At 36.5% G+C, this 27,644-nt stretch overlaps 1 protein-coding gene across 2 annotated transcripts; it reads left to right on the top strand.

Annotated features, from left to right (window-relative positions):
• Window positions 1-26,127, top strand: LOC103140120 (uncharacterized). Of its 2 annotated transcripts, XM_007555085.2 has the most exons (17): window positions 1-473; window positions 728-833; window positions 7,366-7,579; window positions 8,869-9,011; window positions 12,929-13,103; window positions 13,251-13,306; window positions 15,316-15,506; window positions 17,136-17,246; window positions 17,348-17,473; window positions 19,269-19,367; window positions 19,441-19,599; window positions 21,980-22,150; window positions 22,232-22,538; window positions 24,466-24,529; window positions 25,150-25,328; window positions 25,411-25,499; window positions 25,574-26,127. In XM_007555085.2, the coding sequence occupies exons 1-17, from the start codon at window positions 285-287 to the stop codon at window positions 25,670-25,672; spliced, it is 2,478 nt and encodes an 825-aa protein (XP_007555147.1). In that variant the 5' UTR covers window positions 1-284; the 3' UTR covers window positions 25,673-26,127. The 2 variants fall into 2 exon arrangements, with proteins under 2 accessions (XP_007555147.1, XP_007555146.1); XM_007555084.2 differs by having other exon boundaries at window positions 3-473; window positions 21,980-22,538.
• Window positions 26,128-27,644: the final 1,517 nt, after the last annotated feature.

The raw sequence follows: 27,644 nt of genomic DNA, 5'->3' as shown, positions 1-27,644 counted from the left end.
ACGTAACAGTGCATCCACTAGATGTCGCGCTTTCGCCGTCTACGCTTGACACGGAGGTCTCCCCGCAGCCAATCACAGCTCCGCTTTAACCAGCTTGATAAAGTTTCTCGTTTTCCGCTGTCCGACTGCGTTCACGAAGCCGAACAGCGTCTTTGTCGTTTCCTTCTTCTTCGTCGCTGCGGAGCTTTAAAGATGGTAGTAAACAAGCTTGCTGCTACTTCATCCAACTCTTACCGACTCAAAGTCAGCCACGCCGGCAGAAGGAGCCTGCTGTGAGGGAAGAGATGTATCTGTGGCGTCTTTCCATCGCTGTGAGCCTCGGCCTGGTTTGGTATTTTTCAGACTGCGGTCGCACAGTCACGCAGTATGTTATATGTTTCCTCCTTTGCGTTCCAACGCCGCTGCTGTTTGGAAACAATGGGCGAGAGAGCAGCACCCAAACTGATGAAGAAACCAAAGAGCATCCACCTGAGGTCGGCACGTTGTTTTTGTTATTAAAAACGCTTCTTAAAACCATATTAAAGTTGATAACTTGTTGATATGAGGGTGGATTGAGTTTGTAAATCACAAAATAGTTGGATTTGAAACTCAAAATCAATCCCCACAGGTGAAACACGCCAATGAGTCAATTAAAGTTAGTTTCTAAATTCATTTGAGGCTTGCCAACAGGTTGCACATTCTCATAAATTCCGGTTTCTCAACTTCCTAATCTCTGTTCTGTTTCCAGGAATATGTCGAGGAAGAGTCGTTTGAACAGACTGATGTGAGGAACCCTGAGCAGAACATCCCGCTGACTTCTCAATGTCCGCATGTAAAGGAATCCCTTCAGCAAGGTGAAGCAGAGAAAACTATGCACTCAGCAGTTTCAGCCAGGGAGGATTAAAGCAGATTTCTGAAGTCTGATTTCAGCGCGCTTTGCCATCACCTCTGTTTTGACTTGACACAGCCAGGTAGGACAGTTCACAGCTGCAGATCATGTTACATGCAGTGAGAGGGGATTGAAAGCAGGAAGAAGATAAAAACCACTCCCTCAGCAGAGATCATGACAGTAATGGATCATACAGGAAATATGACACGCATTAATATCAGCTGTGTTTGCGTTGCACCAGTTTCTCTTCCACAGTAATCAAATTGGCGCTTAATGAGTAAAATATAGACTTTATCCTGCAACCTGACTCTTAAAGTCACACCAATCTGCAAAATAAGCATTTATAACTTCAAAATTTAAACTAGAACTTCAGTATCCAAATGTTTAAGTTCACAAACTGTTTACTACACCAAGAATTGGTGAATTGAAAGCAGCATTATATTTAACTAAGTATGATTTATTTGCATAGCGTCCATCACTGACATTAAAAATGCAAAGTGCTTCACAACGACACAACTATGTAAACTAGAATATACTTTAATATAAATGTAGCAGTCAACCAAAAGCCAGTTGGCTTCTTAAGAGCCAGTGGAGTTCATAAATCTCATAATTTAAACTTTGAAATATTCCTAAAAGCAATAAAAGCGATTTCAGACCAGTTTCCTAGAACAGTCTGCAACTTTTACAATCCAAAGAGCCATTTTCCCCCAAAATAAAAAAAACATTTAGAGCTGCAAATGTTCCCTCAGCTTTTGAAAAAAGTACAACGTAAGAACAGGGTCAAACTTTGCAAAAATAGGATGGAAACATGTTAATATTTATGGAAATGTGTAAAAAAGGCTTTAGTTTAAAAATAATGACAAGATAAACAGATCTACATAAATATTATTTGTGCGACTCCAATGTAAGCATTCCATAACAAAATCTTTATTTGTTAAACATGAATGATTCTTTATAGTTTTTAGAAAACGTTTGTGGACTTTAAATTTAGGTTAAGTCTAAGATGAAATCTAAAGGTCAAACTACTATTTTGTTTTTCTTTAAGTTTAAGAGTTATGTACTTTAAAACATGTTATTTAGGCTCTGAAGTTTTGACATCCTTTTACTTGTTTCCAACTCTTCAGAGTTGACAGATTCCGGGGTCAAAGGTGAAACTGGACTCTGCTCGACTCCATCACAGCCTTCTGTCTACTTTGTGTGCTTTTCCTGTTCAGAGGACAATATTGTGTGTGACAGTTTGCATCTGGTATTGAAATTCGTCCCTCGTGATAAAGATCTGAGTCAGTCGCTGTTCATGCAAATGAACACGTAGAAACGTCACACGCCCAGCAGTCGATTCAGTCTGTACTTTTAACACAGTTCAGATTCACTGCAGCTGCATTTTAAGCTGCTAAACATCTTGATGAGTTAAATTATTTTATCTGTCAAGTTCAAAGTGGGCGACTTTGAGGAGAAGTAAATTAATTGCAGCTCAAATCAAACTGTCAGGAAGGCAGACTGACATCTTTATTCCTAAATACTTTCCTTCTGCTCATCTGTAGCTCAGCCAGTAATTTGCAGCAATGTCTTGTTGTTTTTCAGATTTTATTGTAATGTGCATCATGAACGCACTTAGGATACTTAATTACTGCTTTATTTGCCATTAACGGGAAAGGACAATAAGACCAAATCGTCCTTTCAGAGTAAAGATGAACTCTAATTGAAGTTTGCAAACGGCCCAAACTGATCACATGATTTCAGCCATTTTTGTTGTTTCGTGTATTTTTCCACTATTCTTTTTCCATAAGATCAGGGCCGGCCCCAGCTTTGTTGGGGTCCTAAGATTGTTTTAATTCCAACATATCAACACAACATACTTCATCATTCCTACATTATGCATGTAAAATACCTACAATTACTAGTGTAATTTGTAATCAGCTTACATCATCGCGGTGTTACTATGGATACCATTGATTTTAACCTTACAGGAGCAAACAAGCAAATATGCTTCAAATAATTTGCATTTTGAAATGGAGAGTGCCATATATGTGTGGTTTATTAATTCATATATTTAAAATCAACATCTGAAGTCAAACATTCAATTTACAGTAAACAAGTTAACAAATCTAATCTTTTCTTTAATAAATTTGTAATAGATGAGTAGAGTGTGCAAACTGTGCAACCCATCACTATAAAATAAAATCAAATGATGCTCTTGGGGGGCCCCCTGGTGGTTTCTAAATGGTCGCTTAGCTCACACTGCCTTGGGCCGGCTGTGTATAGGATCATCACTAAACATACACTGCAAAAACTCAAAATCTGTACTAGAAACTTTTTTGATCAGGTTTATAGTACAAATGTCTTAGTACTTCAGATAAGAGAAAAGTAACTTAAAATTAGCTTTTCATCAACATAACTGAGCTCATTTTCAGTAAATAATTCATTAATATTGACAAAAAAGTCAATATTACAATAAAAATAATCTGCCAATAAAATCTATAAATTTTTATCATTATGAACTTTTGACTTACAACCTGTAAGTTATTTCTGTCTTGTTTCAAGAAGGTAGACCAAGAATACTTGGCATAGTTTTGTTTTTGCAGTGTAGTGTTTACTTGGCTGCACAGCTGAATTTATGAATGAACAGTTTTAAAGTGAAATTGTTTTATTTTAGAAGAATGTTTTATTTTATGCAGTGACAGATTTATTGCCTAAAACACTACTATTGAATTTTTAAATGCCTCTTATTATCACTTTTAGTCCATCACAATAGTTTCTATAAAAAATTTAGACTAAAACTTTGAATCCTGAATAAACAGTCAAACATATTAAATGTTGTTTTTACATCCAGTTTTAAGGTTAACAAGTAAAATCATAAATGCAGCCAGTTAGGATTGCACAAATTTATTTTTATGGTAACATTACTGGACACAACAAGCATTTTCTGAAGAACAGCTTTGGCTGCAATAAGTGTCAGTTTATTACACTGCAAAACATTCAGGCTCTCTAACCTTACAGTTTATTTGATGGGACTTGTTGTTTATTGGAACATTAAAAGTTTTAGAAGAGGTTGTAAGGTTGCTTCAATAGCGCAAACGTCAGCCAGAGGACACTTGTTTTTTTGCAAGTCATATTATTTGCAGAAAATTTTCTTTGACCTTTGACACAATTTGAGATGTTGACTTTGTTGTACTGTATTTGATAATTTTTTTTACTATTTTAAGTGCTACTTTATTAATTTATTTGATAATTAGTCATATTTGTATTATGAATGTCTACAACACTTTGTTCCTTAAAGTGCTCTATAAATAAAATTGGGATCATACTTTTTATAGGCACTGTAAAAAACTAAAATAATAAATAAAAAAACAGACTTAACAGACAGGACATGCATGCAGCTGATCCTGTCGTTAGAAAAGATCTACGGTTTCGTCTGAACGCTGCAGCAATTAGAAGATGCCTTTGTGAAGCTGAGCTATCTGCAAGAAGCCCCCGCATAGTGACATTGTTGGAGGAAGAAAAAACTAAAAACGACATCCTGTAGAGATTAGTCTGCCAATAAGCACATTGATTGATCTAAAGAGAAATGAAGCAACATTTTATAGGCTGATTATAGCAAAAACGGGGATCACTTTACAAAAAATGGCTAAAAAATAGTTTATAGATATGCAATCCATCATTTATAAACACTTTATAAATCATTAATAACTGTTTATTATGCATTAATTATGTTTACAAATTCTTACAAGGTATTCTGAAATATTTAGTATAGCAACTCTAGATAAAATATATAGATGGGCAAACTTGGCTCACTATTTAGCAAGAAACCAGTAGCTTTTGTCTATAATTAATACATAATAAACAGTGATTAATGATTTATAAAGAGTTTAGTGATGAATTAATACGTTTATTAGCCATGTGTAAAGGGAACTTTAATGTAAAGTGGTACCAAAATTGTTCTTTTTGCTTCTATAAGTCATAATAACGCAATAGAAAACTTGTAGCGTGGGAGTAAAGCTGCTGTTTCTGAGGAAAAACCAATAAAAACAGTGAAATGTAGTCCAGCTGTCCCAAATAAGACGACTTTATACAACAGATATGAAGCAGTTTCACAGTTGAGCTATATAAACATTTGATGATAAAATCAAATAATATTAGTTCATCCATCCACAGGGAAGCTAAATCTGCAGGTTCTTCAAGCTCTTATTGAACTTATTGGTCAAGCATGTTTTTTATGGTTGGATAAAACATAAATCTGTTGAAATGCTTATTGTAAAATGATTAAAATCAACCACATAGTGGCGTTTTAGATGGAGGAGGTTGTGCAGGAAAACAGCTGAGCGCTACTGAAGCTGTTGGAAATTTTACGTATTTTTTGACTTCAGGAGCTTTTGAGTTTGTAACTAACAAAAAATGTTGGAAAGCACCCAAGAGAAATGTTTTATGCGCCAATCAGACCTTGATTTGATTGAGCGCTACTAGCGAAGCTTTTGAAAATGTAACATATTTTTGACTTCAGGAACTTTAGTTTGTAACTAACAAAAAATGTGGGAAAGCACCCAAGAGAAATGTTTTATGCACCAATCAGACTTCGATTTGAGAATTTTTTTCTCAAATTTTATTCTTTAAAAAAGGCTTGTTTTTTCCAGGAGCCATTGCAGTGAAACCAGCTGACCAAACATCCTGGAGCTTCTCTGGGGTTGCTAGTTTCTTAGGGTGCTAGGTAACGACTATGGTTGCTAAGTAACGGCACAGTTCCCTTCAAACATGACTTAATAATCCAGAGATTTTTGAAGCGGCTCATTTTCCAGACACAAATAAACATAAATTTATTGCCAAAGTACAGCTGGGCGTTTTTTTGTTTTTGTTTTTTTTGTTTTTTAGTTTGTTTTTTTTAAGCGGTTTGGTTGTTTTTAGAAGCAGTTGAGACCCAACTTAAAGTACATAAACAATAAGCAAGGAATTTTGGATAATTAGGATAATTAGTTCCCTTTTAAAAGTGCGACTGTTCATTTCACACCTTCTGGGTGAGAACAGTTTAAACCTCTTTGGGGTTTTGCTTATAGATCAATTGGCAGATCAGAGTATCGTCTGCTGTTGTTTACTCACTGTACTGGTCGGTTGAATATTCAGGTTATCACTAGATCTACATTCCAGTCGTCACCTAAACACAGGAACTGTGAGTGAAAGAATGAGACGATGAATTCAGGTGGCCTCCAAACGCTGCCTGGTCTCGCCCTGAGGCAGCCAAAGCTCAGCTGTTTGGCAGGAGCTGAGCTTGGACTCTCAGGCATCCGGCTGGGGTGGTTTGGGCATCAGTTAAGGATTTTTCCTTATTGACTTTTAAAGTAGTACTTTTTCCAGACATGCTAGATTAGAAAGATAGATTTTTATCAAGCTTGGTTTAGGAATTCCCTCCATTTCAACTGTCACATCTGACAAGGTGTGAGTAGTTATAAATTATCTGGGTAGACCAGTAAAGGCAGGAGAGGAAACTAGAGAACGGGTCCGGTTGCCTTTAAACTGTTGGTCTACCCAAAACAGCTCAAGTGGCTTGTACTTTCAGTACAAAAATCAGCTATTTAACACATTTTGCAATCAATTTATCAAAAATAATCAGCAGATCGGCCCTACAACATATTGGGACTGAAACAATTAATCACAATTAATCGCAATAGTCATGATTAATTGCTTTTAAAAAGAATCGTCAACTAATTTAGTAACTAGAGTCAACCAGAGTTTACAGGCTCAATACCTGAGCTTTTAAAGTATTTTTAGAAGTATTTTTTTTAAGATGCACCTTTTGCACCAAATCATCAGGCATACACTAAAGGTTGAATTCTGGACAATAAAATGTTTTATTTGAAAAAGAAATTTAATTATTCATCTATTTATTTGCATCTTATTGATTTCTAATATTGTGTAAAAAACTCTTAAACAAAAAGTTTGCAGAATTTTTCCTTGATTAATCATTCAAATAATTGACTAATCATCAGGTGCAGCTCTAGTTTGCAGCAACTGATGAGGTAGTAGGGATGATTCATACAGGAAAAAAAAGTACCGTAATGTGGCCACTAATTACCAATGTGACCACTAATTACCAACATCAACTGGAGGACTACGGCTACAACAGCAAGGGGACAAGCAGCCATCAGGGACTCATGAGTGATGCTGTGGTTTCTGTGGGAGGCCACCATTATCTGCTGTTGCCATGGTGGCGCTGCAGCGACGTGGTCGCACATGTCAAAGTGACATTCACACAAACGATAAGACTTTATTTAAAAAAAAAAGATTATGTTCACCCCATGAACCCTCTAATGTTCAGAAGAGAATCGTTTCATGAATATCTGTGTTGAAATTTTACCTGAAGGTTCTCAGTAGCTTTTAAATTAGAGTTTGAATGTCTAACTACCTTCAGTGCAGTGCTGTGTTTTTCCCCCTTCTTTAGTTTGATTTCCAGGAGGCGAGCGTGGGATTATTCTACTGTGACTCACTGACTTTGTGACAAATCTTCTCAGTGTTCGAGTGCGCCTACGCTCAGCTGGTTCTGCCTTGGTACGCCGTCCCCGAGCCCTGCGAGCAGCAGCCACTGCACAAGGTGCTCAGCAGGGATTTCGACTTTGTAATCGACCGCATCATTGAGAGGGCCAGGGACTTTGATGTCTGCCAGGCCATGGTGGACTGCATCAGGATTCTGACGCAGCACTTGCATGATGCGAAGCAGCCTGACCGGTGAGATTTTTTCCTCTTTATTGTGATTAAATGGAAGGTCCTGCTTCGGGTTACTCTTTGCACCCAGTAAAATGTCTAAACGCTGTAAAATTCTTATCACTTTAACGACCTTATGAATGATTGACAATGTTTTGGTGCGTACCTGTGGCGGCGCTGCGTAATATTTCTGAAAGTTTTTTCCTTTTTACAGATTTTTGTAGCCCTTAAGTGTCTGATCTGATGAATCACATTTTAATAAAAGATAACCTGATTTCAGTTTTCAAATATTGATTTCATCTATTGAGGGAACAAAGACTTGATCTTTCCAGAACAGCTTTGATTCCCCACTCAGCTCCTTCAGACTAGCCAGCAGCAGTTAGCAAACACCTGGAAGAAACTGCACATCTGCTGAGCTCATTATAGGAGCTAGTCCTCAGTGAAACGCTGGTAAAAACGTTGTTAAAGGGTTAATAGAAGAGCCATGATGCGGTAACTTCCTGAAGGCGCAGGCTCAGAAAGAGCAGGAGCTTCTTAAAGAGACAGAGACCCAATTTCAAGACGTTAAATCAGGACATACGTCATATTTGAGACATAACAACTGAACATCTTTACTTGATTATGCTATAAAATTCAGAGTTGAGTAGCAACTAGTTACATTTACTTGAGCAATTTCTTTGAAAAAATTGCTCTTAGGAGAATTTTCACTAAGCTGTACTTTTTATTTTTACTTGAGTAATTTGATTATAAGTATTTCTACTCTTGAGTAAAATTTCTGGATTCTCTCCACAATGATTAATAAACAAACATGTTTTAACCAAAAATTCACCAGACACAGACACACACATGCAGTTTTTGTTAAAGTTTCATAAGTTTTTTTATTGAAATAAACTGATTTAGAAACATTTTTCTTTTGCCTGATTGTGTTATTTTTGTTTCTTATAAGAATTATTGTCATTTTTGTCTTTAAAATACCAAAATTTCCTCTTAACTTTATATTTTGGTTGATCTAATTATGTAATTTTTTAATATTAAATGACTGATGTTCTGATCAGTTTTTACTCTTTAGTAATATCTTGGATGGCTACTTTTTACTTTTACTAGAGTAAAAATATGTTGAAGTAGTGGTACTCTTATTTAAGTGCAATTGTTGGGTACTCTAATAAAATGATACTAAGTGTGCCTGGAAAACACATAATACTGCCCCTTTAACATTTTTTTTAATAGCCAACATTCAGTACTTTAATCCTAAACTGCATGTTGTTGTAAATATTAGGTTCTCCTGGTCGTTCAGCCTCCGTTTTTCCCCTCAGAGACCCGCTGTTCAGCGCTGCCGCTCTGGAAATGGCGCTTCTCCGAGAGCTTTCCGACGCCCTGGTGCGCAGCCTGTTCCCCCGATCTGTCTGGGGCCAAGAAACCAGCCGTTGTGCCTTAAATGAGATCATTGCCTTAAAGGGTAAGGAAGCGCTAAATCATCTCTTGTACAGTAACACGATGCCACACAAGCACTAAGCCTCTTCACTTCTTTTCAGAGTGAATTCTGTGTAATCCCTTATTGTTGGCAGCATTATAGAGCTTAGAGAGGTATTTTAAGGTATGTAAAAGAATGGATTTTCCTGCTGTGATCCTCCAATTTCCTTTAGGGATTTGTCACTTTTTTATATAACAGCGGATATAATGTTTTTATCTCTGGAGTTTTGCTGTAGGGGAAGGTTTAAGTTTTCATCTGAAGGCAACTCGGCAGGTCGGTGTCATACCGAGTTTCCTTCTGGTGCCTTCAACTTGAACATAACTGGGTCGAATCAGGAGCACGACTATAACTTTCAACACAGCGTGAACGGAAACAACTAGATCAGGCTTTAAATGCATGGATTAGGAGGCCGGTAGACCGAGGAAAAGAGTTATTTTATATAAAATGCAGGAAGAATTGTCAAACGGACGGTTTCAAAGATTTAAAAACTCTATAAATAGGAGTTAAATTTGCTTTAGTTTGACCAAATTTTCAAATTGCAATTTTTTTCTCCTTCTTTCTTCTTCTTTTATTAGAAAAACTTAATAGACTTACAAGAATGAAAGTCATAAAATGATCAAAATAATGTCATAAAATTGCAAGAATAAAGTCATAAAATTACAAAAATAGCCATGAATTTACAAATTAGTCATAAAATTATAAAAATAAAGTTATAAAATTGCAAGAATTAAAGTACAAGGACTGTCATAAAATTACAGGAATAAAGTCTGGGAAGAGAGTTAAGTTGTAGTATGTAGTATAATTTATTTTGTGTTTGAACATTTTGTTGTGTGACTTTATTCTCGTATTATTTTGAATTTATTCTCATTCAAACCTTATTTGTTTTTCCTATTTTCTCAATAATCCCTAATACTTTGCTGTGCCTTCCCCTTTAATAAGTATTGGCTCCTTTTTTAATCACCTGAGCTCCTAATTGAGAAAATACTCTAACAAAAACCATTTGAGTCGCAGCAAAAGCTTTCCTCTCTTAATATTTAAATATTTCCTGCTTCTCCAATCCACTGCTGGTATTTTATAGGCAAAACATTACATTAACAAAAAACAGCGACTGTTTAAAGGCTCACATCCTGCAGTCCAGCTGGGGTGATGCTTAAGGTCATGTGAATTGAAAGATTTTTTTTTTACAAGTTAGCAGCCACGTTTCAGAAGTGCAATTAATCCTTAACGAGGACATCGCTGACTTATTCTGCTCATGCTCTCATTTCCTTTCATGTTGGCGGTTGGACGAAAAGAGGAACGTCTCGCTCCTTTTAATCTTAAACTAAAAACAAGACGGCTTATTATGAAGATCAGAGCTCTTCATCTTTCAGAGAGAATTGCAGATTGAGTGCAAGACAATTACGCATACCTGGGTGGAAATATCTGTCCCTAAATCTTCATGTGAGACCCATTTCACAGTAGATTAAAACCTCAACACAGGATTAAAAATGAGCCATAAACTGTGAAGTCTCCTGGTCTTCCTTCTGCTGCATATTAAGAAGGCAGCAGTTTCCCTTTTATGCTTTTTTAACATGCTGAAAATGTCTGTGATGGATTTTAGTGGTTTTGTGTTATATTAGAGTCCTGGGATGGAAGTGATGCCACTTATTGATTAATCTGTTTGATTGTATTGATGATTAATTGTATACAAAAGCTACATTTTTCCTAACATGCTGAACTAAAAAGAAGAAATTTAACATTATTTTTTCAGTTGAGAAATATGATCTAAACTAGACTTATGTTTTATACATACTGAATAGCATCCAGATGTTCTTATGCATTTTTTTTAAAAATATATCAGCTGGGTCAGGGCAGAAATGAGCATTTAAGGCTATAACCTGCATCTCTCCTCTTAAGGTCAATGTATGCTGCATATTGTCCCTATTTTAAATAAAATAAATCATATTTATAAAATAAAACAAAATTGGAAGCACTTAAGTTGCAGAATAGAAAACGAAAAGATGAAAAGAATAAAATCTGACTCACTTAATTACCAACGAATGTTAAAACTTTGCATTAAGAGCATTAAAGCTGCAGTATGTAACTTTTATACAAAATGCATTTTTAGCATACTTGTTAAAACTATCACCAAGTGATGACAGCATAATAAGAGACTGAAACCTAATCCCTGAGGTGCAATTGTTGTCTTTTGAAGAAATTCTTGATCAAAAACAACCAATCAGAGCCTGGAGGCGGGTCTTAATGCTGCCAATCATCCTTGTGAATGCGCTGCTAAATCTGCTAATGGCTCAGAAACAACTCAGTTACAGGAAATGCGTTTTCCACAGTAATCTTTGGTCATGCTAACCAGCATTAGCATTCACGACATGCTGTGCTTCAGTTAAGTAAAGGCTGAGTAAAAATGCACTGCACACTTAAAAAAATTCATATTTTTCCTTCTACTTCACAATTATGCATTACCTTTTCCTGTAGCTTAAAGTCCAAATAAAGTACATGAAAGTTTACTGACAAGCGGAAGGCTGTATGGTTACTTCAGCAGGAACCTGAGATAGGATCAGTGTGCAGCAGGACACGCTTAGCGTTACACGACGTCTGCATAGAAATCTCCTTCACCTGCTTCCTCTCCTGATGCTGATGAGCAACAAAAACAGCAACAGTTTCTTTTACCACAGGGGAGCTGAAACTGATGGTGGATCTGCAGAAATGTGTCACCAAAAAATGTAAAACTGTGGAGAGAAACTGCACTCAGACCTTGATAAGAAACCACATTTTACTTCTATTCATTTTGCCCTGTGCTATCAGAGATAAGTTATGCAGATGAAGAACTGAATAAAAATGTGGTTTCTTATCAAGGTCTTTGCAAAGTTTATTCAGACTTATTTTAAGCCTGCTAAAGAACTTGAGTTTTCTCATTTTGAAAATGTTAAGTAATAGTCAAGTGTTGCCTGTTCTCCCCAATCAAACTCTGTTTTTAGGACCTGTCACTAATGAAACAGTTTGCAGTTTTCTCTAACTTAAAGGTTTCATATGAATAAATGTTCTGCCAATTATTCAGACAATTATTCAAAACACTATGTATCTTAATTTAAAACACTTTATGTAGTTTGTTGGTGTATTTTTTCCCTAAACTTGTAGTTTCTGTGCAAATATCAAAAACTATAAAGAAACTCAAAGGCAATAACCCTAAATTTCTAACGTTAAATGTAATTTTTCAAGCATGGAGGCTGCAGTTATCAATTTTCCAGCTATATTAGTAATTTTAAATCAGAGCATTAAAGGCGACCTATGATGCTTCCTAGAACAGTTTAGGAAAAACATGTTTATTACTTTTTTGTGCAGTAATTAGTTCTTAAATGATGAGATTATAGTTTGGTCAGTTCTGCATATTTTGAGCTGTTTTAGGGCGTTTTGTCAGTTTAAATCTAAATAAGCTGCTGCTGGCCATCCCCACTAACTCAACGTTTACAGTCGCACTTCAAAATGGCTGAAAATAGATTTGCAATTATCCAACCGTACACATCTTTGGAAAGCAGAAGTGGAGCCTCCTGCACAACCAACAAGAATGCAGAAATGTTTTCTGGATGATAAGTCAGCAACGATTCTCTTTTCCAGCAGCCATTGTACAGCGGTAAAACCTGCTGACCAAACTCAGCCGGGACACAGCTTTTGAAACAAATCATTTTCTAGACTTCAAAAACCATTAACTTAGGAAACAGCTGTGCGGTTGTTTTTAGAAGCCGCTAAAAGTCAGATGGAAGTGTAAATTGTACAAATAGTGAATTTTGCATAATCGGTCCGCTTTAAAAAAAAAGCCTGATTATCATAAAAATCTTTAGTTTTTTCAGGAATTTCCTTAGATTAATGACTGTAAGTTTCAGGTTTCCTGGTGCTTGTCTCTGCAGGTCTAGGCCTTCTAGTGAATTGGCTCTCCGACCCCGACAACCTGAACCAGCTGGTGGTGAATCAGCTCGACAGAGTCGCTCTGAAAAGCTGTGCAGAGGAGCTGCGCGTATCTGACCCAGATCGCGCCTCCATTTCTTCACGGGAGGGCGAAGGCGATGAGGAAGGCAGTGAAGTGTGAGTAGCTGTCATCTCTGCATCCCGCTGATCTGACCTAGCGCTACTGAGGCTCAAAGAAGAAGAAGCTGCTGCTGCTGCTGCTGCAGCCGCCATCTGTGTTTAAAATTGGATCAGATTTGATTTTGTTTCTGTTTTATATCCCAGGAATTCGCCTGGAGCAGAGAGTTCAACCGGGACTGCATTCACGTTCAAAAGAAAAGGTATGTTTGTTGAACTTGGTGCTGGAAATCTGCCTTTTTTTAAATGAAAAAAAAAACACTTATAAAGATAATAATGGTGTCGGAAAAGCAGATTGAATTGAGTTTAGAGTACAGATGCAGTGGTGTGAAAAAGTCTTTCTGACTTCCTATTATTTGCATGTTTCAGTGTTTCAGAACATTAAACTTATTTAAATATTCGTCAAAGACAACACAATAAATTAAATAATCGTCAACTAATATCGTTAAAATCGTTACAGACTCAAAAAAGGCAATTTGCTGAAAGAAAACGTATTCAGAGCAGTAATTAAGTCACAACTGTACAAAAAAAACCATTTTGCATTTAAGATAGAAACATCTTTTTGTCTGTAAATATGTTTTACCAAAAAGTCAACAAATGGCACAGTTTCAGCTTCACCCTGTTCAGATATAGTTTTAGTTTGACTTTACTGAACATGGTGTAATAAAAGAATAAACAGCTTTACACAAACAAAATAAATGTAAAAGAAAAGCAAATAAAAGATGAACAGTAGTAAGGTATATTTACATGCTCAAATATTTACTCAAGGAAAGCTACGGTATTACATTCCAGGCAATAAAATATTTATTCACTTATTTATTTATTTCCATCTTTTAGTGCATTTCTAATATTGTATGAAAACGGCTTAAGTTGTTACATGAAAAATCTGTAAAATGTGTCATTTTCAAAAATCTGAAATAATCATTAGTTGCAGCCCTAATTATCTTTAACTAATATTTAAATGTTCTGAAACACAGAAATGTGACAGAGATGCAAAAAAGCAGGGAAACAGGAAGAGGGCAAACACGTTTTCATGCCACTGTAAGTGCGCCGTCGCATCTTCAGCTGTTTGATGAAACACTTTGAGGTGTCAGCGGTGACATTTCAATTCTTTACTGGCCGGTTTTTCCATGCACAATTAGTCCTGTTTGTTCGTCCAGACAGCTCATTACGAAAGCTGCAAGCTGAATGCCAAATAAGTCGCAGTTTTTTCTTTGAACTGAAAAGAATCCAACAGCTTTAATGTTATAATTAATGCAATTTGTTGGACTATTACATTGATAACATTGAAGGTATGAATACTAATCATGCTTTTTTTCCCCACCTTCTCGTTTTCTTTCCATCTACTGTTGACTTTGTCACAAATCCTGGCAAACTTTAAACCAAAAATAAGTATTAAGCAGAGATAATTTATTCAGTTTATGCATAGTACCAGTTTGGGGGAAGCGCAGTATCGTGCAAAGATCATTCTTAAGATTGTATTTTTGTAACAAACCACCACAAACTTTTAATGTTTTTAAAGGTTTTATGCAGACGTCGGTAGAGTACCCAAAAAAATTTCACTTAAGAGAGAGGAGTGATACTTTTACTTGAGTAAGATTTTTGGATTTTCTACCCACTGAATGAAAAATAAACATGTTTTAACCAAAAATCCACCAGACACAGACACACATCTGCAGTTTTTATTAAAGTTTCATAAGTTTTTTTTTATTAAAAGAAACAAATTTGGAAACATTTTCTTTTGCCTGATTTGGCTATTTTTGTTATATGAATTATTGTCATTTATGTCCTTAAAATGCCAAATTTTTCACTTAATTTTATATTTGGTCAATTTGTCTATGTAATTTTTAAATATTAAATGATCATTTACTTTGTACGTGAGTAGACTTTTTACCAAATACGTTTTTACTCTTGAGTAAAAATAAGTTGAAGTAGTGCTACTCTTACTTGAGTATAATGTTTGGGCACTCTGGATGATAAGTAATCAGTACTGAATCAATATTGGCCAAAATTGGAATTGGAATTTTAAAATTTTAATGATCTGTGATCGGCCAGAAAACTGCAATCGGTGCATCTCAACTGATCCATCATTTCTAGCTGTAATAACTGAAGCTGGGTGCTAACTTTCAGTACAAAGATGACTTTGGTTTCACTTTATTTATTTATTTATTTTATTTTATTTTATTTTATTTTATTTTATTTTATTTTTAAGGTCATAAGTTAAGGGAAGGATGGTCCAAATTTGTGGACAAGATGAAGTCAAAGAAAGCCAAGAAGAAGAAGATAAAAAAGATGGAGCAGGAGCTGGTAATGAGGATCATCGCGACCCAGGGAGACGGGTCCAACGATGAGGACGACGACAGCAAAGAGGGCTCGGTCGTCAGCCAGGACGACTCGGACAGAGTGAGGATCCTTGTGACGTCACACGCAAGCTCCCGGCCTCATCTCGCTGCTGGAGGGCAAAAAGCTGCTAGCTGACGATGACTAGCATTGGTTCTAGCTGTTAATTCTCAAAATAACATATTAAATGTACGCCTGATATATTAAAGAAAAAGGGACATAGTGATTTGCTACACTATGACAACTAGATAACAAGGTCAGTAAAAAGTTTTAATTAACAAAAATAAATATAGCAACGGACAGGGTAGTAGTTCAGTTATGCTAGCTTGATTTTGACAACCTTGGCATGTAGATGTGATGTGGAATTCGTTGTGTTTCGTTCAGCTAAAAAAATTAAAAGGGCTACCTCAACACCAACTCTGAGAGACCATCAATATAGCAGGTGTTTAAATTAATCAACCACCGCTGTGTTAGCTTAGCTAGTAGCAACGGTAGCTAATCTACCATAATTACTTATTAATAATCACAAAATAAGCATAAAGCCTAAAAACATGAAATTGTGACGGGCTGAATTTTCTGTTCTTTGTGTGGGAAATGTTTGAGTGTTTTTTTTTTTTGGTGTTGAATCTGGAAACATAAAATGGCGGGTTTTTTTGTCAGTTGCTATGGCAACGAGTCTGCGATTAGCGTAGCACGCAGAGGAGAAAAAGTGTTTATTAGCTATTTAACGTTTTTCTGCGCTATTTTTCCCTTTGATGTGGCACACAGCACTAAATCAATAATACTTACAGGTTTCATTTAGTGAACGGAGTTATTCTACTGCGGCCACGGAGTTATGGATGGCTTTTAAAAGAATAGTCTTTTGCACTCCAGCTTTGTGCGCATGCGCGAAATTTCCGGATCTAGACTACAACATGTACGGGTCCATACATAGACATAATATAAGGATATTATGTCTTATACTATGTCTATGGGTCCATACATGATACCTGTCAAGTTTTGGATTCGAAAATATGTGAAATTTGTCGCCGACCTGTGCTGTTGTCAGAGCGGTGGGGTGGGTGTAGACGATCTTTGGACTGGGGGCGAATGGGAGGTGGCAGATGTCATTATGTTATAATGAAATTTTACGGAAAAACACCAATATGGGAGCACGGCGGGAAAGGGGTAAAATATGGTAGCTTCCCGGCCAAAACGGGAACGTTGACCAGGTAAATGAAGATAACACTGCAGCCTTAGTGACCCAATTCCGATTTTCTTGTCAAATCGGATTTTTTTTTTGGGTTGGTCTTTCATGCTTCCAAATATATGCGACTTGTACATGATCTCCAGTGTGAAAAACAAACGGCCTGAAAGTGTCCCGCATGCGCAGTAGAGGGCGCAATGTCGCACACAGAGAGTGTGCTCAGTGTTCTCCCAATAAGAAGAAGTAATGCTCAGTGGATGCTAAGAATGGCTGACCGTTCAGATTCAGTAAACATTTTTTTTTTTAAATCGGATACGTATCGGATATCCAACTGGCCTGGGTCGCATTAAAAAAAAAACATGACCTGTGTTGTCATGAGAAGATCAGCTACAGGTCGCATTAAGGCAAAAGTAAATAAAAAATCGGAATTGGTTCACTTCGGGCTGCAGTGTGAAAGCAGTTAAACCTGCCATGTTGATGATCTCATTTCCCCTCCCTTCTATCAGGAGGACAGCGATCTGGACGAGTACCTGGCCAGCGTCCAGGAGGACATGATGGAGTTCAAGCTTTCTTATGAGATGTGGCGCGTTGGCTGCTGGGCTGTCAGCATCCCTCATGTGAGTGGCTAAAGACGTCGTAAGGCTCTTATCTGCCTGCCGAGGCTGTGTTCGCTAATGTCTGAGCCGCGCTGTTGAGCAGTCGTTAACTCTTGTTTCAGGCCGACTGGGAAGACAACGAGCTAATCTTCACCGTTCACTTGGAGGAAAAGGACAGCCCTGAGAATTTACACTGGGACATCAAGAAGACTTACATGGATGTTGTTTATTTCTGCAACAGATGGCAGGTAAAGCCCCGCAAGCAGAGCCGCAATACGTTTTGTTCTTTCTAATTACAGCATTTTCCTGATTGTGGAACACTGGCAGGTGTTTCAGGAGCTTCCTTTATTGTGTATATGCCACTGTGGCCAAGATGGATGACAAAAACAGCTTTGAGCTGCTGAAAGGCTTGTGTGTAAAGCGAGTTCAGACTATTTACCATATGGCTAAGAATCAAACGCAGCAGATTGCTCTTTTGGCTGATGCAATGTAGCGCCAACCTGTTGGAAAACATTTTTTTGGCAGTAACTTGATGTCTGTGCAGTGAGCGATGAAAAGCCCACTGGAATTGTTGCACTCAATTAAATTTATTTCTTGCCTCTTCCATAGCTTGTTTTGCCATAAACCACAAAAATGCAGGCAGGAATGTGAAAACAACACATCTGTTTTGTATAATAAGGGGAATGAAGTCACTGCCATGCCTGAAAGCGGTTTCCAAACTGCTGCTCTAGTTTTTTTCTGCTGAATAAGGAGCTTTCATTGTACAACTCCTTTGATCAGAAGATATTGATCAGGAACAATTAACTGGTATCTGGATAGGAGATCCTGAAATGAGCCTCGTTTGAGATAAGATCAGGACCTCATCCATCTGACTTATTGATGATGTTCTTTGTCTGATCGAGTAATTGTAGCAAAAACTCTTGGAGAAGTTGTTTCTAGGTCTGACAAAATGGCATCCTAATATAAAGGTTTGTCATGTATTGAGCTGCACACCAGTTCATTGTTCATTGGCCACTGTTCATCTGAAAGCGCTATAAATGGATTAATTTGGGGTATTTTTGTCTGGGTTTCCACCGGAAAACTTCGTCATCCTGGTGATAGGGGGCGTTAGGGCTGTCAACCAGTTGCTTTTTGAGTTAAAAAAATATTTAAAGTTGACAGGAAATTTGAAAATATGATTACGTACTGTGAAAAATGTCTTCCAATAACACAAAATTACCTAAACACCAAGTATAAAGTCTTTAAAAAAGGCAAACATATAAAGTACAATTAAAATGAAGTTCAGTTGTTTTATGTTATATTTTTAAGACCTGGTGGTGGTCTTAAAAGTTAGCAAGGCTATTACTCTTAAATCAAATGGTAACTGTAACTGTAGGTTCAAAATTAAAGGGGATCTATTATACAAAATTCACTTCTTACATGGTTTTATACTTCCATTTGGGTCTCCACTGCTTCTAAAAAGCAACCCAGACTTTTTTTTGGAAATAAGTTCATGTTTTATGTTGCTGGAAAAATGAGTCGTTTCAAAAACGTCCTAAATGTTGAGTCACAGTCGAGCGGCACTGCACTGTCACCTAGCAACACAAGCTGAGGTCCAGCACATTTGGTCAGCTCGTTTTACTGCGGTACAATGGCTGCTGGAAAAGAGAAGTGTTTTGTTGTTGACTTACCATCCAGATACCACTTACTGCATTCTTGTTGGTTGTGCAGGAGGCTCCACTTCTGCTTTTCAGAGATGTATGGTTGTATAATTGTGCATCTGTGAGCAGCTATTTTCACATGTGAGTGTAAACTTTGAGTTGGGGGTCTTGACAAGCAGCAGCTCATTTTGATTTAAAGTGACAAGAGGCTCAGAATAAGCAGATATGAGCAAAGTGAAATCTCATTATCTAAATGTGATTTATGTGTAAAAAATGTAATGAAATAGAGCACAAGTGTAAAACTACTGTCGTTGATTGCTGGATAATTTGAATCAAATTATTGGATTGTTACATTTTGCCCATCTTTATTATTTTTTTCTAAGTGGTGATATTTATATTTCAGGACTCCACCAGCCTTCCCACCATCTTCACCCTGGAAAACTCTGAGGTCAGCGCTGAGGTGAAAGAAGAAGCCAGAGCCTCAGTTGAGCACTTCCTGCAGGTCCGAAAGTTCAGGTCACACAGATAAACATTTAAAGAGCTTTGAGTGAACGTTTTGTCTCTTTCTCCTGCAGAAGTTGGTATCTGACGCCATGATTGGCCACACTCAGCCCGTTTTTCAGTTCCTGTGTCCGCTCGACAAGCTGCTGAACGAGGATGAGCATTATGCAGGCGTGTGGGGGATTCTTAGCGGTCTGGCCTACTTCCTCACTCCAGGCCAAGAGGAAGAAGAGGTGATGGGTCACTGCAGCTTTCACATCCATTATCCTCAGAACAGCTGTTAGCGTAAATTTCCACAGAACTTTGTGGTGAAGGAAAACTACTCATTAATGATGAATCGTTAATAATAATGATTCATCCGGCAAGTTGATAAACTCGAGAATCGTCTTAGTTGCACCATTACAGAAATGTTGCCCTTCAGTTTAAACTGCACAAGTTATTTTAGTTATCGTTTAATCTGTTGATTATTTTGACAATTAATTGGATGAAACAAATTGTGGATTTTTTTATTTAACCTAATGCAAAACGACAAATGATCCACTTCCTTTTCGAATGGGAAAATCACCATTTTATTGCCTTAAATGGGAAAATGTAGCATTCCTTCTTCTGCATCAAAACACTGTTTATTTATTAATCCTTTATTAACTGATTTTTTTTTTGTGAATTTGAACCAGGCGAAGCTAAAACAATGGAACATTACAGACAGGTTTTGTTTTCCTTCTTAAATGCAAAATGCATACAAATTTTGTATAGTTTTAGCTTAATCTCTGCTGAATGTGTTGTTCTTTCAGCAAATGGTCTTTTTTAAGTTTTTTGAGTAAATATTTTGTCAATTATTTCAATAATCAGTTCATTATGATTAATCTGATTAATTGTTCCAGCCCTAATTTTTTATACTTTTGATCAAAAACACGTATTATTTTTTTCCTGTACCAGCATGGGCTTTAAGGCCACTCACCAAAGAAGAAGAAATCACTCCAGAAACAACGTAAACAAAACGTATTAAAGTTTACAAATTAACTCTGACATTAGTTTTGGATGAACGTCCTGCAGGCTGATGTAACTAAAACTAAAAAGATTTTTGGCCAAAGTGGTAGTTGCATTTGAAGAAAAAAACTATTTCAGTATTTTCAAAATGATTGACTAAACAGAAGATGGTTTCTTAAAGGAAAATGATTGATAAGCAGATTAGATTTTATTTTAAAAAATACATTTGTAAACATTTAAGATTAAAAATATATGATTCATTTTTTGCAATTTTTTTCCTCTCCTTCCCTCCGACTTTGGAAAACAGAGACAAACAATTGATGGATGCTTTTATTATTTTTGGTTGTTTTATTGGTTTTTTTCAGTAGTTTTGCTGTTCGCTAGAAATGATAAAACTGTTTATCTGTAACGTCAATACAGATGTACCACTCCAGAATACATCCCACTTCTGGTTCTTAAGTTTGGAACAAAATCAAATTTTATTGAGTCTGCAGCCTGTGTGTGTGGGTGTGTGTGTATGTGTGTGTGTAACAGAGCTGGTTGCTGCTGCTGATAGCCATGCGGCCTGCATGCCTCCGTTTGTTTGCTGGTCTGCGGCAGGTTGCTCATCCATGTAGGAACTAAAATAGAAGCAAGTTCATCTCTGCAGAGGGAGCACATTTGTCAGATCCACAAAAGCGGCTCACTGACCTGCAAAGCCGACCTGGTGCAGCAGAACATCACAAGGTTGATGTTTCTCCTCTGCAATGGTTCAGGGCTCTGCAGGACGAGTCACACCTCTTGAGGTTTTTCACATTTTATCATGCTACACACTCAAGCTTCGTGTTTACCGGGATTTTAATTGGATAAATGAAAAACAGAAATGGAATTAAAGCAATTATTTTTTTTTTTAATCTAAAAAATACCTTTACATCGACCTTTATAAGTAGGAAAAGAAAAAAATTATCAGAAATGTTCTGGACAAACAAGGACATTTCTGAGTTTGAAAATTTGCTAGAAAAACTCAGAAATTTTTTAATTAATCTTGGAAATGTTCGAGAAAAAAATTCTACATTTTCAGTTTCAAGTCAAATATTAGCTGGAAAAAACTAACAAATTTTGAGATTAATTTCACATTTCTAGAAAAAAAAATCTGTGAAATTTGAGTTCCACAGATTGTTCACATCCAAAGCTGAACATTTTTCTCGTACAGCTTTCTGAAACTGAAAATTTCTTGAAGTTGAAAATATTCAACATTTGAAACTTCAAAATTTGAGGTTTTCTAGAAAATTTCTGAGATTAATCTCAAAATCTCTGAGATTTTTAGTAGAAATTCTGTCAGGTCAATTAAAAAGAACCTTTTTGTCGACAGAACATTTTGTCGTTTATGATCTCTATATGTCCCAAAATGAAAACGAGTTCGTTTAATGGTTTAATGTGTTTGTGTTAAAATGTACAAAGCAAAAAAAACATATTAGAAATCATTTTGTGTCAGGATTTAAAACCTGATGAAGTTGGAAGCCTGCTTCTGATTTTGAAGTGTTTTTTTTTTTTTTTTTGAAGGTTTGTGTCTTTAATTAATTATGAAGGCTGTTTCCTCAGGGTCTGCGGTCTGTCACATCCAGATTGTTTTTGTTTTCTTTGCAGAACTCAAGCCTGCAGACAGAAGTCCCCAAAGAAAACACACTGCCATCTCCACATCCTGAGTCGACCTCCCTCTCCGCAGAAAATCATTGTAATTCCTCTCCGCTTCTGAACGGATCCCCGCTCCCAAAGATTGTCGTCTCCCAGTACAACTCTCCTCCAAAACAGCCTGAGGAAGCAGAAGCTAACCCACATGAAAACTGCCTCCAGGACTCTGATAACACCTTAACCTCTCACTTGAAACTGATCATCAAGGGACTGAGCAGAACCAGGTCGCAGGAGTCTCTGTCCTCCTCGAAGGCCAGCGGGGACGAGGAGCCGCCTGATGAGATGCAGCGGGCGGCCGCAGAGGGGCCGTCGCGCCTCGGCTGCGGCTCAAAGTCAAATAAAAAGGAGCGGACGTGTTTCAGGATGTCAGGTGTAGCGGGGAAGACGAAAGGAAAGGAGACAACGCCGGGCGCTCTGCAGAGAGGAGACGACTCTCAGGGTCAGAGAGGTCAAGGCAGCTGGGAGCAGCTGGAGTCAACCAAAGCCATTTTTGAGCTGCTGAAAGAAATATCAGGTTTGTTTACTCTTTAATGTCAGACGATGCGCTCATGTGGACTTCACAGCAGGGTTTGAAACTCTGCCGTTTCTGCTATTATCATCTTTTTTTTCTATTGACTTCTTTCTTTTTCCTGCTGAAGTCTTGACAGCTGGTTGATTTCTGTGGCAGAAAAATAAAACCGCCGCCTGAAACCAGAGATAAACTGTACTCAAGTAAAAGTAGCACTACTTCCGCATATTTTTACTCAAAAGTAAAAAGTAGAGATCCAAGAAACTACTAGAAAATACTAGAGAGTATTTGGTAAAAAGTCTGATCAAATTATCAATCATTTAATATTTTAAAATTACATAATCGGATGGACCGAAACATAAATTTAAGGGGAAATTTTGCTATTTTAAGAATGAAAATTATAAAAATGAATGTAAATAACAAAACAGGCAAAATAAATATTTCCAAATCAGTTTATTTCAATAAAAAAAGTATAAAATTTTAGCAAAAACTGCAGGTGTGTTTGGTGAAGTTTTGATAAAAACATGTTTGTTTTTCATTCAGTGGGTAGAAAATCCAGAAATTTTACTCATGTAGGAGTCAAAATACTTTATATTAAAATTACTCAAGTAAAAGTAAAAAATACAGCATAGTGAAAATACTGCTAAGAGTAATTTTTTTTTAAAACAACAGGTTACTTGTGTAAAATGTAATTGAGTAAATGTAATTAGTTACTAGCGAACTCTGCCTGTAAGGACTTGAGAAGTTGCCTCAGGAATCCTGCAGTGAAACCAAACTCTTCATTAATCAACGTGTTATTTTTAGTGCGGCTTGTTTTTATGAGGCCTGGGCAGCGCTTTCATTTTCAGAGGAAATTGAGAGCTGACAGCTGGTTGCCTGGAAAAATAATGTATTAAAAAAACATTGTTAAAAATGAAAACTTCTCGCAGTACGAGATGAGGACAGAAATCATGCAGAGTCGGTAAAATATAAAATGAAAGCTGCAGCTGCAGAAACATGTTTTAATAATGTAGCCTCAGCAAAGAAATAAGTTCAGTGATGAATTATCAACCTCAGGCAAACTTCATACTGTTAAATTAATTTTATAATTAACTCACTGTAGTTGTTTGTCTTGGAAATAAGTATGGCAGCAGTGATCTTAAATACCTGACTGACAGAAGGCCACTTGGAGGAAATTAGGTTAGCTTTATTGCCACAGCTATAAGTAGGAAATGACAGATTTGCAAAAAGCAACCTTGATTTAAAAAAAACAAGACACAAACTCTTTTTCAGCTCCAGTTTTATGGTTTTTAGTTTGTGGTTATAAATCTCATCCAGTTTTAGGTCTCTGAGCTTCAGCAATGCAAACGAGTTGATCAGAGCCGGCCCAAGGAATGTGAGAGTTAAATGGCCCCACATTAGCAATATATAGATTAACAATTAAATCTGATCTCTCCCCCCCACATCAAATAAAATTTATGAAAAATAAAGTGTAAATGACAGAAAATATTATCAAAAAGTGGCTTTTATTTCAATCACCCCTTCTGTGTAATTACAAGATTACACTCACAATATTAACAGAGTAAAGATGCAATTTTACCAGAAAGTCTTGAAACTAAAAGGGAAAAAAATCGTTTTAATGAGAAAAAAGCCTTTAATGAAAGTTTGTAAATTTATTCTGCATGATATTTCTCAAGGCTTCTGTTCTTCCTGTTGCTGGTGCAGCTTTTCCTACCACACTTTATCCTTCCACTCAACTTTCTCTGAATGTTCTTGGCTACAACATTATGAACAACCAGCTTTTTTAACAATGTTTTGTAACTTACCCTCTTAGTTCTTTATCTAATTTGAGTTCTGTAAAAGAAATATTGATATTTTCTGATTAGAAAAGGACTGACTTTTATTCTCATGACTGCAGTTTTATAATTTAATAAGCTTGTCCTTTCTTTCACAGGAAACTCCATCCTGATCAACATTTTTGATGCCATATTAAAACCTGTGATGCCCATCTTGAAGAAGTAAGCGAACAATTTACGTTCTTTCACTTTTCAAACGTGTTTCACTGGAAAAACACAAAACTTGACCAAGTGTATCAAGATATTTGCATTAGAAACTACACCAAAATTATTTGGTAAAATTGTTTTTTGTAGTGTATTAAGTGGAAAAAAAAAAACATGCAAACATGATCTCTCATCAAATCTTGAAAGAAATTATTTTACCAAGTAATTTTTATCTAGTTTTTGTGCAAATATCTTACCACACTTGAAATAAGACAAAATTAACTTCAAGTCACAAGTGTTTCAGTAAGATATAGGAGCTTGTTTTAAGTTAATAATTCCTTAATTTTGATGAAAAAGTATAATTTCCATTGGTAGATTATTTAACTTATAATGTGGAAAAAATATCCTGTTTAAAGTTAAATAATCTGCCAGTGGTACTAGCACTCTTTCATCAATATTAAATTATTAACGTAAAAACAAACCCTTAAATTTAACTGAATAGTTACTTGTTAGTTTTTTGTGTCATTTCAAGTGTACTAAGATATTTGTACGAAAAATAGACCAAAATTACTTTGTAAGATTTTGTGTTTATTGTAGTGTTGTTGTTTCTTCTGAGTCTCTGTCTTGTTTCTTTGCAGGAAGATTAACTCTTTCCTGAACAAGTTGAACCCGACGGAGGAGCAGATGGCGGCTTACATCGACGCTCTGCGCACCAAGCTGTGGCCAGAGATCCAGCAGGTCACCGCTCCTCATCCTCGCACCGACGAGGAGAGGAAGGAGACCCGGGAGCGAGCGCACGACCTCATCAACGCTCGATGTAGCCCGCTTCTTCCCGCTCTCCATTCAGACGCGTTCGCGTTGCTTTGGGGTGAAACCTAACTCCTGTCTCCTCTTTGCAGATTCAAACTATCTCGTCCTGAAAAAGACGGACGTGGAGTCGGTTTTTAATCTCTTCCAGAACAAAGAGGAAAACAGAACTCTGATCTGTGTGAGTATCTCACCCTGTCCGCTTGCCTCCGTCTCATTTCACTGTAAAACATGTCTGCCCGTGTTTTTCAACAGATGCTACTCGCGTTCCTGTTGAGGGAGTTTCTGCCTACCGATCCCTCGCTGCACATCAGTGCTGCGATTCTTCACAAAGTGACCAATCACGCCAACTAAGCTGTGAAACCTGCCTTTATTTTAATGTGCAACCATTTTTTTAAATAATGTTTATAATTAATTGCCTTAATGTTTGGGTTCATGTGTGTATAAATGTGAAAGAAGTTTTCTTTTGTGTGTAATTATTTTGTACCTCAGACACAATGTGAATGTTAGTTTCTTTTTGTTGATGGCTGAAATCAGGAACTTTATCTGTGAGAGTTAGAATCTTTTAGTAATTGATGATCTCAGGAAGGAAAAAGTGACCTCTATTTCTGTTTACCAGGTACCACCGCCCACATTTTGTTTTCTAAAATGATTTGGCATTTTAAGCACTTTGTACTAAAGGTGTTTGCCTACTGAAGGAATCTGATTCAGGTATTTTTGAAAATGTAAAATCTCGCTGCCTTTCCCAAAACTTGAAGTAAATATGCAAAACTTTAAGTGTATTCAAAATAAAATATGTAACGATAAAATATTGTTTATGTCTGTTTTCCTTTTCTATTTAACCTTTATTTTACAAGGATAAAAACCAGTTGAGATTAAATCCTCTTTTCCAAGGGAGCTACAAATGCAACACAAAATGATTATTTTTTAAATGATTTTTCTTCTTTTTTTTTAAATAGACGATCAGTATTTGTTGTAAATGTTGGGTGAAAATCTAAAGAGAATTTTGTTTTAGTTATGGTCATGACATTAACATGTTCATTTTTATTAATTACATCAATTTTAACATATTAAAAATTTCACGTAATTCCTTTTTTGTTGCTTATTTACTTATAAAAGTTCTGTTTCTGGATTCCAGTAAATCTGACGCACAAGCGACATCTGCAAACAAATGGCTATTATTAAAAAACCACAGAGGAAGAAAATCATTTCTCCTTTGTGACTCCTCGGCTCCGCAGCTGTGCGCACACAGACTTTACGCCACTCAAACGTCCTGATTTAAGGAACGGGAATCAAACCGGTCACTCGAGTCGCTGCCGCCATCTTTGTCGCCCATCACGGTTACTGAAAGAAAAACAAAACCGTCATCCTCACTTTGCATCACAACAGCTTCACTGGTAAGAATGTTGCTGCGAGGGACATTACACCCAAATAAATCACTTACCAAGTCGTCATGAAGAAAACTTCAGCTGATGTGTAGAAAGCTTCAGGGCGTCCATGGACGTCGTTTCTATGGCGACCAGGTGTCAAAATATAGATAAATCAGAAAAGGTCATGTCTGGCAGTATTTCAGATATTTAAAATAATGAAAAAACTTAAATGAGAGTGATCTGCAAAGACTGATTTTAGCTGATTAAAAACTCCTTCAGACTGGGACTTTTAGAACAACGGCTATTTGAAACTAAAAAAATATTGAATTTGAAAAACACTGAAAGTGGGAAAAAAAGTTCAAAGCTACTTTTCGGATCTACGTTTGTTTTTATTTTTATTTCAGTTTTTTTTTCTTTCAAACAAACTTTATGGCCCTAATTTAGCTCTTTACACACACACACACACATCTGCTGTGTGTGTGTTTTACTTTGAAAGAAACTGATTTGAAAAATAAATATATTTTGCCTGATGTTACTTTGCAATTGTTATTTACATTAATTATTTTGATTTTGATCTTTAAGATATATAAATTTCCACATATTTTTATATTTTTGGCCTATCTGATTATGTCATTTTTCAATTTTTAATGATTTTTTTTTTTATCAGTTACTGACATGGAATCAACTCACTCACTCTTTGGTTACCTAGCAACTCACTCTGTCTTTGGTTACCTAGCAACAACCTATTGAGTGACTTGCTCAGCAGTTTCAGGTTTTGCCACATTGCCTCATAGCTGCTTAAAAATATTTTAAAAAATGGTGTGGAGTGAAAAATATAGATAAATCAGAAAAGGTCATGTCGGGCAGTATTTCAGATATTTAAAATAAAATATAATCGATAATATTGACCGTTTGAGGCTATGGGTGACTTTTTGGCATCCATTTTGATTTGACAG

Source organism: Poecilia formosa, unplaced genomic scaffold (assembly GCF_000485575.1).
Source record: "Poecilia formosa unplaced genomic scaffold, Poecilia_formosa-5.1.2 Scaffold68, whole genome shotgun sequence".
Lineage (NCBI taxonomy): Eukaryota > Metazoa > Chordata > Actinopteri > Cyprinodontiformes > Poeciliidae > Poecilia > Poecilia formosa.
This window is presented reverse-complemented; position numbering and strand designations above follow the sequence as displayed.

Excerpts from the sequence above, each read along its gene's own strand:
- LOC103140120 (XM_007555084.2), top strand. The coding sequence starts at position 285 with ATGTATCTGTGGCGTCTTTCCATCGCTGTGAGCCTCGGCCTGGTTTGG. Across the intron at positions 13,104-13,250 it reads GATGAGGAAGGCAGTGAAGT|GAATTCGCCTGGAGCAGAGA; the intron begins GTGAGTAGCTGT and ends TTTATATCCCAG. Across the intron at positions 17,474-19,268 it reads ATTTCTGCAACAGATGGCAG|GACTCCACCAGCCTTCCCAC; the intron begins GTAAAGCCCCGC and ends TTTATATTTCAG.